Source organism: Pseudophryne corroboree (assembly GCF_028390025.1).
Source record: "Pseudophryne corroboree isolate aPseCor3 chromosome 2 unlocalized genomic scaffold, aPseCor3.hap2 SUPER_2_unloc_3, whole genome shotgun sequence".
NCBI classification, from domain to species: Eukaryota; Metazoa; Chordata; class Amphibia; order Anura; family Myobatrachidae; genus Pseudophryne; species Pseudophryne corroboree.
In genome coordinates, this window is record NW_026967490.1 from 195666 (window position 1) to 212195 (window position 16530).

Sequence of the window (16530 nt, forward strand, 5' to 3'; positions counted from 1 at the left end):
TTCCAGTCCCAGGATGTGAATGAGCTGCGTAGACACGTGTATGCGGATTCTGCGTCTGTCATTACATTATTGTGCTGTGTGATAGATCTACATATTGTTATTATATTCCAGTCCCAGGATGTGAATGAGCTGCGTAGACTCGTGTATGCGGATTCTGCGTCTGTCATTACATTATTGTGATGTGTGATAGATCTACATATTGTTATTATATTTCAGTCCCAGGATGTAAATGAGCTGCGTAGACACGTGTATGCGGATTCTGCGTCTGTCTCTCTACATTATTGTGCTGTGTGATAGATCTACATATTGTTATTATATTCCAGTCCCAGGATGTGAATGAGCTGCGTAGACACGTGTATGCGGATTCTGCGTCTGTCATTACATTATTGTGCTGTGTGATAGATCTACATATTGTTATTATATTCCAGTCCCAGGATGTGAATGAGCTGCGTAGACTCGTGTATGCGGATTCTGCGTCTGTCATTACATTATTGTGCTGTGTGATAGATCTACATATTGTTATTATATTCCAGTCCCAGGATGTGAATGAGCTGCGTAGACACGTGTATGCGGATTCTGCGCCTGTCATTACATTATTGTGCTGTGTGATAGATCTACATATTGTTATTATATTCCAGTCCCAGGATGTGAATGAGCTGCGTAGACTCGTGTATGCAGATTCTGCGTCTGTCATTACATTATTGTGCTGTGTGATAGATCTACATATTGTTATTATATTCCAGTCCCAGGATGTGAATGAGCTGCGTAGACACGTGTATGCGGATTCTGCGTCTGTCATTACATTATTGTGCTGTGTGATAGATCTACATATTGTTATTATATTCCAGTCCCAGGATGTGAATGAGCTGCGTAGACACGCGTATGCGGATTCTGCGTCTGTCTCTCTACATTATTGTGCTGTGTGATAGATCTACATATTGTTATTATATTCCAGTCCCAGGATGTGAATGAGCTGCGTAGACACGTGTATGCGGATTCTGCGTCTGTCATTACATTATTGTGCTGTGTGATAGATCTACATATTGTTATTATATTTCAGTCCCAGGATGTGAATGAGCTGCGTAGACACGTGTATGCGGATTCTGCGTCTGTCATTACATTATTGTGCTGTATGATAGATCTACATATTGTTATTATATTCCAGTCCCAGGATGTGAATGAGCTGCGTAGACACGTGTATGCGGATTCTATGGATTATTTCGCAGTGAAGAGACTTGTGCAGCGTGTCCTCCCGAAGTGCAAGTGTGGCGACTTGCAGAGCAGACGAGAGGCTGTGCGCAGGGTAAGGTGACCGGAGTGTTGTCACTGGTTGTCTTCTGCTTTCAGTCAGGTATGTGAGAAGACGTGTAGCACATCTCACTAATGATGATGCCTGGAGTCTAGTGGGTGAGGAGGGAGTGAAAGTCCTGTATTATGGTTCTCCTTTGGGTGAATTGGGGTCTTTATTCCGGTATGGTGGTATCGCTAGTCTGGTGCTGCCCTCAAGCTACGTTACTCCTATTTCAATTCTGTATTCAGTGCTATCACTGGAAGAAGAGTTGTTGCCAGGCGGTCACCAGAGAAGGGTCTCGCTGGGTTGCTCCACATGTCCTCCTTGTCATCTTCTTCTTCCTCTCGGGCAGGGATGTGAAGTGGACGACTGTGAAATGATTGATTTCCTGGAGCAATGTGCAGAAGAAGAGGGAAAATGTAAGAAGGAACCGGCGGAGCGGATATGCCATAGACATGAGCGCGTTCTACCCATAGAGGACACTGTACAGGCTCTGGACGTTCGGGAGGAAGGTTAGACACTACCCTGCAGTATATGTTGGAGCTTTGCCATCTGGGAAAGTGTAGGGGGAATGGAATGCTTATGAGGAAAACTGGATATACTGTGGGAAAGTAAAGCCGCTGTGTGCCGCGTATTACATGTTACTATGCAGCGTGCTCTGTCTCCTCTGCAGCAGGTTGGCACAATACAAAAACCTTTTGTTTTCCAGGGCTCTTAATTTCTAGTAATTGCCACCTCATTAGGCTTATTGTCAACTCCATGCGTCTCCTCCAAGGTCATTGCCTTAAGCTTCATCAGGAATCACGTGGATCCAAGAGGAGACTCTTTCTCACATGTTGCTTCTGCCATGAGTGTCTGAAGTACAGTTGTAGCCGTGCTGTAACACTACTTGCTGCGATGCTTCATGCTGTAACACTACTTGCTGCGATGCTTCATGCTGTAACACTACTTGCTGCGATGCTTCATGCTGTAACACTACTTGCTGCGATGCTTCATGCTGTAACACTGCTTGCTGCAATGCCTCATGCTGTAACACTACTTGCTGCGATGCTTCATGCTGTAACACTACTTGCTGCGATGCTTCATGCTGTAACACTACTTGCTGCGATGCCTCATGATGTAACACTACTTGCTGCGATGCTTCATGCTGTAACACTACTTGCTGCGATGCTTCATGATGTAACACTACTTGCTGCGATGCTTCATGATGTAACACTACTTGCTGCGATGCTTCATGCTGTAACACTACTTGCTGCGATGCTTCATGCTGTAACACTACTTGCTGCAATGCTTCATGCTGTAACACTACTTGCTGCAATGCTTCATGCTGTAACACTACTTGCTGCAATGCTTCATGCTGTAGCACTACTTGCTGCGATGCCCTCACGCTGTAACACTACTTGCTGCGATGCTTCATGCTGTAACACTACTTGCTGCGATGCTTCATGCTGTAACACTACTTGCTGCGATGCTTCATGCTGTAACACTACTTGCTGCGATGCTTCATGCTGTAACACTACTTGCTGCGATGCTTCATGCTGTAACACTACTTGCTGCGATGCTTCATGCTGTAACACTACTTGCTGCGATGCTTCATGCTGTAACACTACTTGCTGCGATGCTTCATGCTGTAACACTACTTGCTGCGATGCTTCATGCTGTAACACTACTTGCTGCGATGCTTCATGCTGTAACACTACTTGCTGCGATGCTTCATGCTGTAACACTACTTGCTGCGATGCTTCATGCTGTAACACTACTTGCTGCGATGCTTCATGCTGTAACACTACTTGCTGCGATGCTTCATGCTGTAACACTACTTGCTGCGATGCTTCATGCTGTAACACTACTTGCTGCGATGCTTCATGCTGTAACACTACTTGCTGCGATGCTTCATGCTGTAACACTACTTGCTGCGATGCTTCATGCTGTAACACTACTTGCTGCGATGCTTCATGCTGTAACACTACTTGCTGCGATGCTTCATGCTGTAACACTACTTGCTGCGATGCTTCATGCTGTAACACTACTTGCTGCGATGCTTCATGCTGTAACACTACTTGCTGCGATGCTTCATGCTGTAACACTACTTGCTGCGATGCTTCATGCTGTAACACTACTTGCTGCGATGCTTCATGCTGTAACACTACTTGCTGCAATGCTTCATGCTGTAACACTACTTGCTGCAATGCTTCATGCTGTAACACTACTTGCTGCGATGCTTCATGATGTAACACTACTTGCTGCGATGCTTCATGCTGTAACACTACTTGCTGCGATGCTTCATGCTGTAACACTACTTGCTGCGATGCTTCATGCTGTAACACTACTTGCTGCGATGCTTCATGCTGTAACACTACTTGCTGCGATGTTTCATGCTGTAACACTACTTGCTGCGATGCTTCATGCTGTAACACTGCTTGCTGCGATGCTTCATGCTGTAACACTACTTGCTGCGATGCTTCATGCTGTAACACTACTTGCTGCGATGCTTCATGCTGTAACACTGCTTGCTGCGATGCTTCATGCTGTAACACTGCTTGCTGCGATGCTTCATGCTGTAACACTACTTGCTGCGATGCTTCATGCTGTAACACTGCTTGCTGCGATGCTTCATGCTGTAACACTGCTTGCTGCGATGCTTCATGCTGTAACACTACTTGCTGCGATGCTTCATGCTGTAACACTACTTGCTACGATGCTTCATGCTGTAACACTGCTTGCTGCGATGCTTCATGCTGTAACACTGCTTGCTGCGATGCTTCATGCTGTAACACTACTTGCTGCGATGCTTCATGCTGTAACACTACTTGCTGCGATGCTTCATGCTGTAACACTACTTGCTGCGATGCTTCATGCTGTAACACTACTTGCTGCGATGCTTCATGCTGTAACACTACTTGCTGCGATGCTTCATGCTGTAACACTACTTGCTGCGATGCTTCATGCTGTAACACTACTTGCTGCGATGCTTCATGCTGTAACACTACTTGCTGCGATGCTTCATGCTGTAACACTACTTGCTGCGATGTTTCATGCTGTAACACTACTTGCTGCGATGCTTCATGCTGTAACACTACTTGCTGCGATGCTTCATGCTGTAACACTGCTTGCTGCGATGCTTCATGCTGTAACACTACTTGCTGCGATGCTTCATGCTGTAACACTACTTGCTGCGATGCTTCATGCTGTAACACTGCTTGCTGCGATGCTTCATGCTGTAACACTACTTGCTGCGATGCTTCATGCTGTAACACTACTTGCTGCGATGCTTCATGCTGTAACACTGCTTGCTGCGATGCTTCATGCTGTAACACTGCTTGCTGCGATGCTTCATGCTGTAACACTGCTTGCTGCGATGCTTCATGCTGTAACACTACTTGCTACGATGCTTCATGCTGTAACACTGCTTGCTGCGATGCTTCATGCTGTAACACTGCTTGCTGCGATGCTTCATGCTGTAACACTACTTGCTGCGATGCTTCATGCTGTAACACTACTTGCTGCGATGCTTCATGCTGTAACACTACTTGCTGCGATGCTTCATGCTGTAACACTACTTGCTGCGATGCTTCATGCTGTAACACTACTTGCTGCGATGCTTCATGCTGTAACACTACTTGCTGCGATGCTTCATGCTGTAACACTACTTGCTGCGATGCTTCATGATGTAACACTACTTGCTGCGATGCTTCATGCTGTAACACTACTTGCTGCGATGCTTCATGCTGTAACACTACTTGCTGCGATGCTTCATGATGTAACACTACTTGCTGCGATGCTTCATGCTGTAACACTACTTGCTGCGATGCTTCATGCTGTAACACTACTTGCTGCGATGCTTCATGCTGTAACACTGCTTGCTGCGATGCTTCATGCTGTAACACTGCTTGCTGCGATGCTTCATGCTGTAACACTACTTGCTGCGATACTTCATGCTGTAACACTACTTGCTGCGATGCTTCATGCTGTAACACTACTTGCTGCGATGCTTCATGCTGTAACACTACTTGCTGCGATGCTTCATGCTGTAACACTACTTGCTGCGATGCTTCATGCTGTAACTACTTGCTGCGATGCCTCATGATGTAACACTACGTGCTGCGATGCCTCATGCTGTAACACTACTTGCTGCGATGCTTCATGCTGTAACACTACTTGCTGCGATGCTTCATGCTGTAACACTACTTGCTGCGATGCTTCATGCTGTAACACTACTTGCTGCGATGCTTCATGATGTAACACTACTTGCTGCGATGCTTCATGATGTAACACTACTTGCTGCGATGCTTCATGCTGTAACACTACTTGCTGCGATGCTTCATGCTGTAACACTACTTGCTGCGATGCTTCATGCTGTAACACTACTTTCTGCGATGCTTTATGCTGTAACACTACTTGCTGCGATGCTTCATGCTGTAACACTGCTTGCTGCGATGCTTCATGATGTAACACTACTTGCTGCGATACTTCATGCTGTAACACTACTTGCTGCGATGCTTCATGCTGTAACACTACTTTCTGCGATGCTTCATGCTGTAACACTACTTGCTGCGATGCTTCATGCTGTAACACTACTTGCTGCGATGCTTCATGCTGTAACACTACTTGCTGCGATGCTTCATGCTGTAACACTACTTGCTGCGATGCTTCATGATGTAACACTACTTGCTGCGATGCTTCATGCTGTAACACTACTTGCTGCGATGCTTCATGCTGTAACACTACTTGCTGCGATGCTTCATGCTGTAACACTACTTGCTGCGATGCTTCATGATGTAACACTACTTGCTGCGATGCTTCATGCTGTAACACTACTTGCTGCGATGCTTCATGCTGTAACACTACTTGCTGCGATGCTTCATGCTGTAACACTGCTTGCTGCGATGCTTCATGCTGTAACACTGCTTGCTGCGATACTTCATGCTGTAACACTACTTGCTGCGATTCTTCATGCTGTAACACTACTTGCTGCGATGCTTCATGCTGTAACACTACTTGCTGCGATGCTTCATGCTGTAACACTACTTGCTGCGATGCTTCATGCTGTAACACTGCTTGCTGCGATGCTTCATGATGTAACACTACTTGCTGCGATGCTTCATGCTGTAACACTGCTTGCTGCGATGCTTCATGATGTAACACTACTTGCTGCGATGCCTCATGCTGTAACACTACTTGCTGCGATGCCCTCACGCTGTAACACTACTTGCTGCGATGCTTCATGATGTAACACTACTTGCTGCGATGCTTCATGCTGTAACACTACTTGCTGCGATGCTTCATGATGTAACACTACTTGCTGCGATACTACATGCTGTAACACTACTTGCTGCGATGCTTCATGCTGTAACACTACTTGCTACGATGCTTCATGATGTAACACTACTTGCTGCGATGCTTCATGCTGTAACACTACTTGCTGCGATGCTTCATGCTGTAACACTACTTGCTGCGATGCTTCATGATGTAACACTACTTGCTGCGATGCTTCATGCTGTAACACTACTTGCTGCGATGCTTCATGCTGTAACACTACTTGCTGCGATGCTTCATGCTGTAACACTACTTGCTGCAATGCTTCATGCTGTAACACTACTTGCTGCAATGCTTCATGCTGTAACACTACTTGCTGCGATGCTTCATGCTGTAACACTACTTGCTGCGATGCCCTCAGGCTGTAACACTACTTGCTGCGATGCTTCATGCTGTAACACTACTTGCTGCGATGCTTCATGCTGTAACACTACTTGCTGCGATGCTTCATGCTGTAACACTACTTGCTGCGATGCTTCATGCTGTAACACTACTTGCTGCGATGCTTCATGCTGTAACACTACTTGCTGCGATACCCTCACGCTGTAACACTGCTTGCTGCGATGCTTCATGCTGTAACACTACTTGCTGCGATGCTTCATGCTGTAACACTACTTGCTGCGATGCCCTCACGCTGTAACACTGCTTGCTGCGATGCTTCATGCTGTAACACTACTTGCTGCGATGCTTCATGCTGTAACACTACTTGCTGCGATGCTTCATGCTGTAACACTACTTGCTACGATGCTTCATGCTGTAACACTACTTGCTGCGATGCTTCATGCTGTAACACTACTTGCTGCGATGCTTCATGCTGTAACACTACTTGCTGCGATGCCCTCACGCTGTAACACTGCTGCGATGCTTCATGCTGTAACACTACTTGCTGCGATGCTTCATGCTGTAACACTACTTGCTGCGATGCCCTCACGCTGTAACACTGCTTGCTGCGATGCTTCATGCTGTAACACTACTTGCTGCGATGCTTCATGCTGTAACACTACTTGCTACGATGCTTCATGATGTAACACTACTTGCTGCGATGCTTCATGCTGTAACACTACTTGCTGCAATGCTTCATGCTGTAACACTACTTGCTACGATGCTTCATGATGTAACACTACTTGCTGCGATGCTTCATGCTGTAACACTACTTGCTGCGATGCTTCATGCTGTAACACTACTTGCTGCGATGCCCTCACGCTGTAACACTACTTGCTGCGATGCTTCATGCTGTAACACTACTTGCTGCGATGCTTCATGCTGTAACACTGCTTGCTGCGATGCTTCATGCTGTAACACTACTTGCTGCGATGCTTCATGCTGTAACACTGCTTGCTGCGATGCTTCATGCTGTAACACTGCTTGCTGCGATGCTTCATGCTGTAACACTGCTTGCTGCGATGCTTCATGCTGTAACACTACTTGCTGCAATGCTTCATGCTGTAACACTACTTGCTACGATGCTTCATGCTGTAACACTGCTTGCTGCGATGCTTCATGCTGTAACACTACTTGCTGCGATGCTTCATGCTGTAACACTACTTGCTGCGATGCTTCATGCTGTAACACTACTTGCTGCGATGCTTCATGCTGTAACACTACTTGCTGCGATGCTTCATGCTGTAACACTGCTTGCTGCGATGCTTCATGCTGTAACACTACTTGCTGCGATGCTTCATGCTGTAACACTACTTGCTGCGATGCTTCATGCTGTAACACTGCTTGCTGCGATGCTTCATGCTGTAACACTGCTTGCTGCGATGCTTCATGCTGTAACACTACTTGCTGCGATGCTTCATGCTGTAACACTACTTGCTACGATGCTTCATGCTGTAACACTGCTTGCTGCGATGCTTCATGCTGTAACACTGCTTGCTGCGATGCTTCATGCTGTAACACTACTTGCTGCGATGCTTCATGCTGTAACACTACTTGCTGCGATGCTTCATGCTGTAACACTACTTGCTGCGATGCTTCATGCTGTAACACTACTTGCTGCGATGCTTCATGCTGTAACACTACTTGCTGCGATGCTTCATGCTGTAACACTACTTGCTGCGATGCTTCATGCTGTAACACTACTTGCTGCGATGCTTCATGATGTAACACTACTTGCTGCGATGCTTCATGCTGTAACACTACTTGCTGCGATGCTTCATGCTGTAACACTACTTGCTGCGATGCTTCATGATGTAACACTACTTGCTGCGATGCTTCATGCTGTAACACTACTTGCTGCGATGCTTCATGCTGTAACACTACTTGCTGCGATGCTTCATGCTGTAACACTGCTTGCTGCGATGCTTCATGCTGTAACACTGCTTGCTGCGATGCTTCATGCTGTAACACTGCTTGCTGCGATGCTTCATGCTGTAACACTACTTGCTGCGATGCTTCATGCTGTAACACTACTTGCTGCGATGCTTCATGCTGTAACACTACTTGCTGCGATGCTTCATGCTGTAACACTACTTGCTGCGATGCTTCATGCTGTAACTACTTGCTGCGATGCCTCATGATGTAACACTACGTGCTGCGATGCCTCATGCTGTAACACTACTTGCTGCGATGCTTCATGCTGTAACACTACTTGCTGCGATGCTTCATGCTGTAACACTACTTGCTGCGATGCTTCATGCTGTAACACTACTTGCTGCGATGCTTCATGATGTAACACTACTTGCTGCGATGCTTCATGCTGTAACACTACTTGCTGCGATGCTTCATGCTGTAACACTACTTGCTGCGATGCTTCATGCTGTAACACTACTTTCTGCGATGCTTTATGCTGTAACACTACTTGCTGCGATGCTTCATGCTGTAACACTGCTTGCTGCGATGCTTCATGATGTAACACTACTTGCTGCGATACTTCATGCTGTAACACTACTTGCTGCGATGCTTCATGCTGTAACACTACTTTCTGCGATGCTTCATGCTGTAACACTACTTGCTGCGATGCTTCATGCTGTAACACTACTTGCTGCGATGCTTCATGCTGTAACACTACTTGCTGCGATGCTTCATGCTGTAACACTACTTGCTGCGATGCTTCATGATGTAACACTACTTGCTGCGATGCTTCATGCTGTAACACTACTTGCTGCGATGCTTCATGCTGTAACACTACTTGCTGCGATGCTTCATGCTGTAACACTACTTGCTGCGATGCTTCATGCTGTAACACTACTTGCTGCGATGCTTCATGCTGTAACACTACTTGCTGCGATGCTTCATGATGTAACACTACTTGCTGCGATGCTTCATGCTGTAACACTACTTGCTGCGATGCTTCATGCTGTAACACTACTTGCTGCGATGCTTCATGCTGTAACACTACTTGCTGCGATGCTTCATGCTGTAACACTGCTTGCTGCGATACTTCATGCTGTAACACTACTTGCTGCGATTCTTCATGCTGTAACACTACTTGCTGCGATGCTTCATGCTGTAACACTACTTGCTGCGATGCTTCATGCTGTAACACTACTTGCTGCGATGCTTCATGCTGTAACACTGCTTGCTGCGATGCTTCATGATGTAACACTACTTGCTGCGATGCTTCATGCTGTAACACTGCTTGCTGCGATGCTTCATGATGTAACACTACTTGCTGCGATGCCTCATGCTGTAACACTACTTGCTGCGATGCCCTCACGCTGTAACACTACTTGCTGCGATGCTTCATGATGTAACACTACTTGCTGCGATGCTTCATGCTGTAACACTACTTGCTGCGATGCTTCATGATGTAACACTACTTGCTGCGATACTACATGCTGTAACACTACTTGCTGCGATGCTTCATGCTGTAACACTACTTGCTACGATGCTTCATGATGTAACACTACTTGCTGCGATGCTTCATGCTGTAACACTACTTGCTGCGATGCTTCATGATGTAACACTACTTGCTGCGATGCTTCATGCTGTAACACTACTTGCTGCGATGCTTCATGCTGTAACACTACTTGCTGCGATGCTTCATGCTGTAACACTACTTGCTGCGATGCTTCATGCTGTAACACTACTTGCTGCAATGCTTCATGCTGTAACACTACTTGCTGCGATGCTTCATGCTGTAACACTACTTGCTGCGATGCCCTCAGGCTGTAACACTACTTGCTGCGATGCTTCATGCTGTAACACTACTTGCTGCGATGCTTCATGCTGTAACACTACTTGCTGCGATGCTTCATGCTGTAACACTACTTGCTGCGATGCTTCATGCTGTAACACTACTTGCTGCGATGCTTCATGCTGTAACACTACTTGCTGCGATGCTTCATGCTGTAACACTACTTGCTGCGATACCTCACGCTGTAACACTGCTTGCTGCGATGCTTCATGCTGTAACACTACTTGCTGCGATGCTTCATGCTGTAACACTACTTGCTGCGATGCCCTCACGCTGTAACACTGCTTGCTGCGATGCTTCATGCTGTAACACTACTTGCTGCGATGCTTCATGCTGTAACACTACTTGCTGCGATGCTTCATGATGTAACACTACTTGCTGCAATGCTTCATGCTGTAACACTACTTGCTGCAATGCTTCATGCTGTAACACTACTTGCTGCGATGCTTCATGCTGTAACACTACTTGCTGCGATGCTTCATGCTGTAACACTACTTGCTGCGATGCCCTCACGCTGTAACACTGCTTGCTGCGATGCTTCATGCTGTAACACTACTTGCTGCGATGCTTCATGCTGTAACACTACTTGCTGCGATGCCCTCACGCTGTAACACTGCTTGCTGCGATGCTTCATGCTGTAACACTACTTGCTACGATGCTTCATGATGTAACACTGCTTGCTGCGATGCTTCATGCTGTAACACTACTTGCTGCGATGCCCTCATGATGTAACACTACTTGCTGCGATGCTTCATGATGTAACACTGCTTGCTGCGATGCTTCATGCTGTAACACTACTTGCTGCGATGCTTCATGCTGTAACACTACTTGCTGCAATGCTTCATGCTGTAACACTACTTGCTGCGATGCTTCATGATGTAACACTACTTGCTGCGATGCTTCATGCTGTAACACTACTTGCTGCGATGCCCTCACGCTGTAACACTACTTGCTGCGATGCCCTCACGCTGTAACACTACTTGCTGCGATGCTTCATGCTGTAACACTACTTGCTGCGATGCTTCATGCTGTAACACTACTTGCTGCGATGCTTCATGCTGTAACACTACTTGCTGCGATGCTTCATGCTGTAACACTACTTGCTGCGATGTTTCATGCTGTAACACTACTTGCTGCGATGCTTCATGCTGTAACACTACTTGCTGCGATGCTTCATGCTGTAACACTGCTTGCTGCGATGCCTCATGCTGTAACACTGCTTGCTGCGATGCTTCATGCTGTAACACTACTTGCTGCGATGCTTCATGCTGTAACACTACTTGCTGCGATGCTTCATGCTGTAACACTACTTGCTGCGATGCTTCATGCTGTAACACTACTTGCTGCGATGCTTCATGCTGTAACACTACTTGCTGCAATGCTTCATGCTGTAACACTACTTGCTGCAATGCTTCATGCTGTAACACTACTTGCTGCGATGCTTCATGCTGTAACACTACTTGCTGCGATGCCCTCAGGCTGTAACACTACTTGCTGCGATGCTTCATGCTGTAACACTACTTGCTGCGATGCTTCATGCTGTAACACTACTTGCTGCGATGCTTCATGCTGTAACACTACTTGCTGCGATGCTTCATGCTGTAACACTACTTGCTGCGATGCTTCATGCTGTAACACTACTTGCTGCGATGCTTCATGCTGTAACACTACTTGCTGCGATACCCTCACGCTGTAACACTGCTTGCTGCGATGCTTCATGCTGTAACACTACTTGCTGCGATGCTTCATGCTGTAACACTACTTGCTGCGATGCCCTCACGCTGTAACACTGCTTGCTGCGATGCTTCATGCTGTAACACTACTTGCTGCGATGCTTCATGCTGTAACACTACTTGCTGCGATGCTTCATGATGTAACACTACTTGCTGCAATGCTTCATGCTGTAACACTACTTGCTGCAATGCTTCATGCTGTAACACTACTTGCTGCGATGCTTCATGCTGTAACACTACTTGCTGCGATGCTTCATGCTGTAACACTACTTGCTGCGATGCCCTCACGCTGTAACACTGCTTGCTGCGATGCTTCATGCTGTAACACTACTTGCTGCGATGCTTCATGCTGTAACACTACTTGCTGCGATGCCTCACGCTGTAACACTGCTTGCTGCGATGCTTCATGCTGTAACACTACTTGCTACGATGCTTCATGATGTAACACTGCTTGCTGCGATGCTTCATGCTGTAACACTACTTGCTGCGATGCTTCATGCTGTAACACTACTTGCTGCGATGCCCTCATGATGTAACACTACTTGCTGCGATGCTTCATGATGTAACACTGCTTGCTGCGATGCTTCATGCTGTAACACTACTTGCTGCGATGCTTCATGCTGTAACACTACTTGCTGCAATGCTTCATGCTGTAACACTACTTGCTGCGATGCTTCATGATGTAACACTACTTGCTGCGATGCTTCATGCTGTAACACTACTTGCTGCGATGCCCTCACGCTGTAACACTACTTGCTGCGATGCCCTCACGCTGTAACACTACTTGCTGCGATGCTTCATGCTGTAACACTACTTGCTGCGATGCTTCATGCTGTAACACTACTTGCTGCGATGCTTCATGCTGTAACACTACTTGCTGCGATGCTTCATGCTGTAACACTACTTGCTGCGATGTTTCATGCTGTAACACTACTTGCTGCGATGCTTCATGCTGTAACACTACTTGCTGCGATGCTTCATGCTGTAACACTGCTTGCTGCGATGCCTCATGCTGTAACACTGCTTGCTGCGATGCTTCATGCTGTAACACTACTTGCTGCGATGCTTCATGCTGTAACACTACTTGCTGCGATGCTTCATGATGTAACACTACTTGCTGCGATGCTTCATGCTGTAACACTACTTGCTGCGATGCTTCATGCTGTAACACTACTTGCTGCGATGCTTCATGCTGTAACACTACTTGCTGCGATGCTTCATGCTGTAACACTACTTGCTGCGATGCTTCATGCTGTAACACTACTTGCTGCGATGCTTCATGCTGTAACACTACTTGCTGCGATGCTTCATGCTGTAACACTACTTGCTGCGATGCTTCATGCTGTAACACTACTTGCTGCGATGCTTCATGCTGTAACACTACTTGCTGCAATGCTTCATGCTGTAACACTACTTGCTGCAATGCTTCATGCTGTAACACTACTTGCTGCGATGCTTCATGCTGTAACACTACTTGCTGCGATGCTTCATGCTGTAACACTACTTGCTGCGATGCTTCATGCTGTAACACTACTTGCTGCGATGCTTCATGCTGTAACACTACTTGCTGCGATGCTTCATGCTGTAACACTACTTGCTGCGATGCTTCATGCTGTAACACTACTTGCTGCATGCTTCATGCTGTAACACTACTTGCTGCGATGCTTCATGCTGTAACACTACTTGCTGCGATGCTTCATGCTGTAACACTACTTGCTGCGATGCTTCATGCTGTAACACTACTTGCTGCAATGCTTCATGCTGTAACACTACTTGCTGCAATGCTTCATGCTGTAACACTACTTGCTGCGATGCTTCATGATGTAACACTACTTGCTGCGATGCTTCATGCTGTAACACTACTTGCTGCGATGCTTCATGCTGTAACACTACTTGCTGCGATGCTTCATGCTGTAACACTACTTGCTGCGATGCTTCATGCTGTAACACTACTTGCTGCGATGTTTCATGCTGTAACACTACTTGCTGCGATGCTTCATGCTGTAACACTACTTGCTGCGATGCTTCATGCTGTAACACTACTTGCTGCGATGCCCTCACGCTGTAACACTGCTTGCTGCGATGCTTCATGCTGTAACACTACTTGCTGCGATGCTTCATGCTGTAACACTACTTGCTGCGATGCTTCATGCTGTAACACTACTTGCTACGATGCTTCATGATGTAACACTACTTGCTGCGATGCTTCATGCTGTAACACTACTTGCTGCAATGCTTCATGCTGTAACACTACTTGCTACGATGCTTCATGATGTAACACTACTTGCTGCGATGTTCATGCTGTAACACTACTTGCTGCGATGCTTCATGCTGTAACACTACTTGCTGCGATGCTTCATGCTGTAACACTACTTGCTGCGATGCCCTCACGCTGTAACACTGCTTGCTGCGATGCTTCATGCTGTAACACTACTTGCTGCGATGCTTCATGCTGTAACACTACTTGCTACGATGCTTCATGATGTAACACTACTTGCTGCGATGCTTCATGCTGTAACACTACTTGCTGCAATGCTTCATGCTGTAACACTACTTGCTACGATGCTTCATGATGTAACACTACTTGCTGCGATGCTTCATGCTGTAACACTACTTGCTGCGATGCTTCATGCTGTAACACTACTTGCTGCGATGCCTCACGCTGTAACACTACTTGCTGCGATGCTTCATGCTGTAACACTACTTGCTGCGATGCTTCATGCTGTAACACTGCTTGCTGCGATGCTTCATGCTGTAACACTGCTTGCTGCGATGCTTCATGCTGTAACACTACTTGCTGCGATGCTTCATGCTGTAACACTACTTTGCTACGATGCTTCATGCTGTAACACTGCTTGCTGCGATGCTTCATGCTGTAACACTGCTTGCTGCGATGCTTCATGCTGTAACACTGCTTGCTGCGATGCTTCATGCTGTAACACTACTTGCTGCGATGCTTCATGCTGTAACACTACTTGCTGCGATGCTTCATGCTGTAACACTACTTGCTGCGATGCTTCATGCTGTAACACTACTTGCTGCGATGCTTCATGCTGTAACACTACTTGCTGCGATGCTTCATGCTGTAACACTACTTGCTGCGATGCTTCATGATGTAACACTACTTGCTGCGATGCTTCATGCTGTAACACTACTTGCTGCGATGCTTCATGCTGTAACACTACTTGCTGCGATGCTTCATGATGTAACACTACTTGCTGCGATGCTTCATGCTGTAACACTACTTGCTGCGATGCTTCATGCTGTAACACTACTTGCTGCGATGCTTCATGCTGTAACACTGCTTGCTGCGATGCTTCATGCTGTAACACTGCTTGCTGCGATGCTTCATGCTGTAACACTACTTGCTGCGATACTTCATGCTGTAACACTACTTGCTGCGATGCTTCATGCTGTAACACTACTTGCTGCGATGCTTCATGCTGTAACACTACTTGCTGCGATGCTTCATGCTGTAACACTACTTGCTGCGATGCTTCATGCTGTAACTACTTGCTGCGATGCCTCATGATGTAACACTACGTGCTGCGATGCCTCATGCTGTAACACTACTTGCTGCGATGCTTCATGCTGTAACACTACTTGCTGCGATGCTTCATGCTGTACTACCTGCGATGCTCATGCTGTAACACTACTTGCTGCGATGCTTCATGATGTAACACTACTTGCTGCGATGCTTCATGATGTAACACTACTTGCTGCGATGCTTCATGCTGTAACACTACTTGCTGCGATGCTTCATGCTGTAACACTACTTGCTGCGATGCTTCATGCTGTAACACTACTTTCTGCGATGCTTTATGCTGTAACACTACTTTCTGCGATGCTTCATGCTGTAACACTGCTTGCTGCGATGCTTCATGATGTAACACTACTTGCTGCGATACTTCATGCTGTAACACTACTTGCTGCGATGCTTCATGCTGTAACACTACTTTCTGCGATGCTTCATGCTGTAACACTACTTGCTGCGATGCTTCATGCTGTAACACTACTTGCTGCGATGCTTCATGCTGTAACACTACTTG

General features: G+C 46.6%; 1 protein-coding gene across 1 annotated transcript in view; it reads left to right on the top strand.

Annotated features, from left to right (window-relative positions):
* The window catches only part of RECQL4 (RecQ like helicase 4), a gene marked incomplete at its 5' end in the record, with an annotated part of 264498 nt that overhangs the window by 193137 nt on the left and 54831 nt on the right, over positions 1 to 16530 (top strand). Inside the window, 2 exons of the mRNA XM_063948748.1 lie at positions 1166 to 1303; positions 1644 to 1803. Of these exons, the coding sequence (XP_063804818.1) occupies positions 1166 to 1303; positions 1644 to 1803 (298 nt within the window). The remainder of the gene's footprint in view (positions 1 to 1165; positions 1304 to 1643; positions 1804 to 16530) is intronic.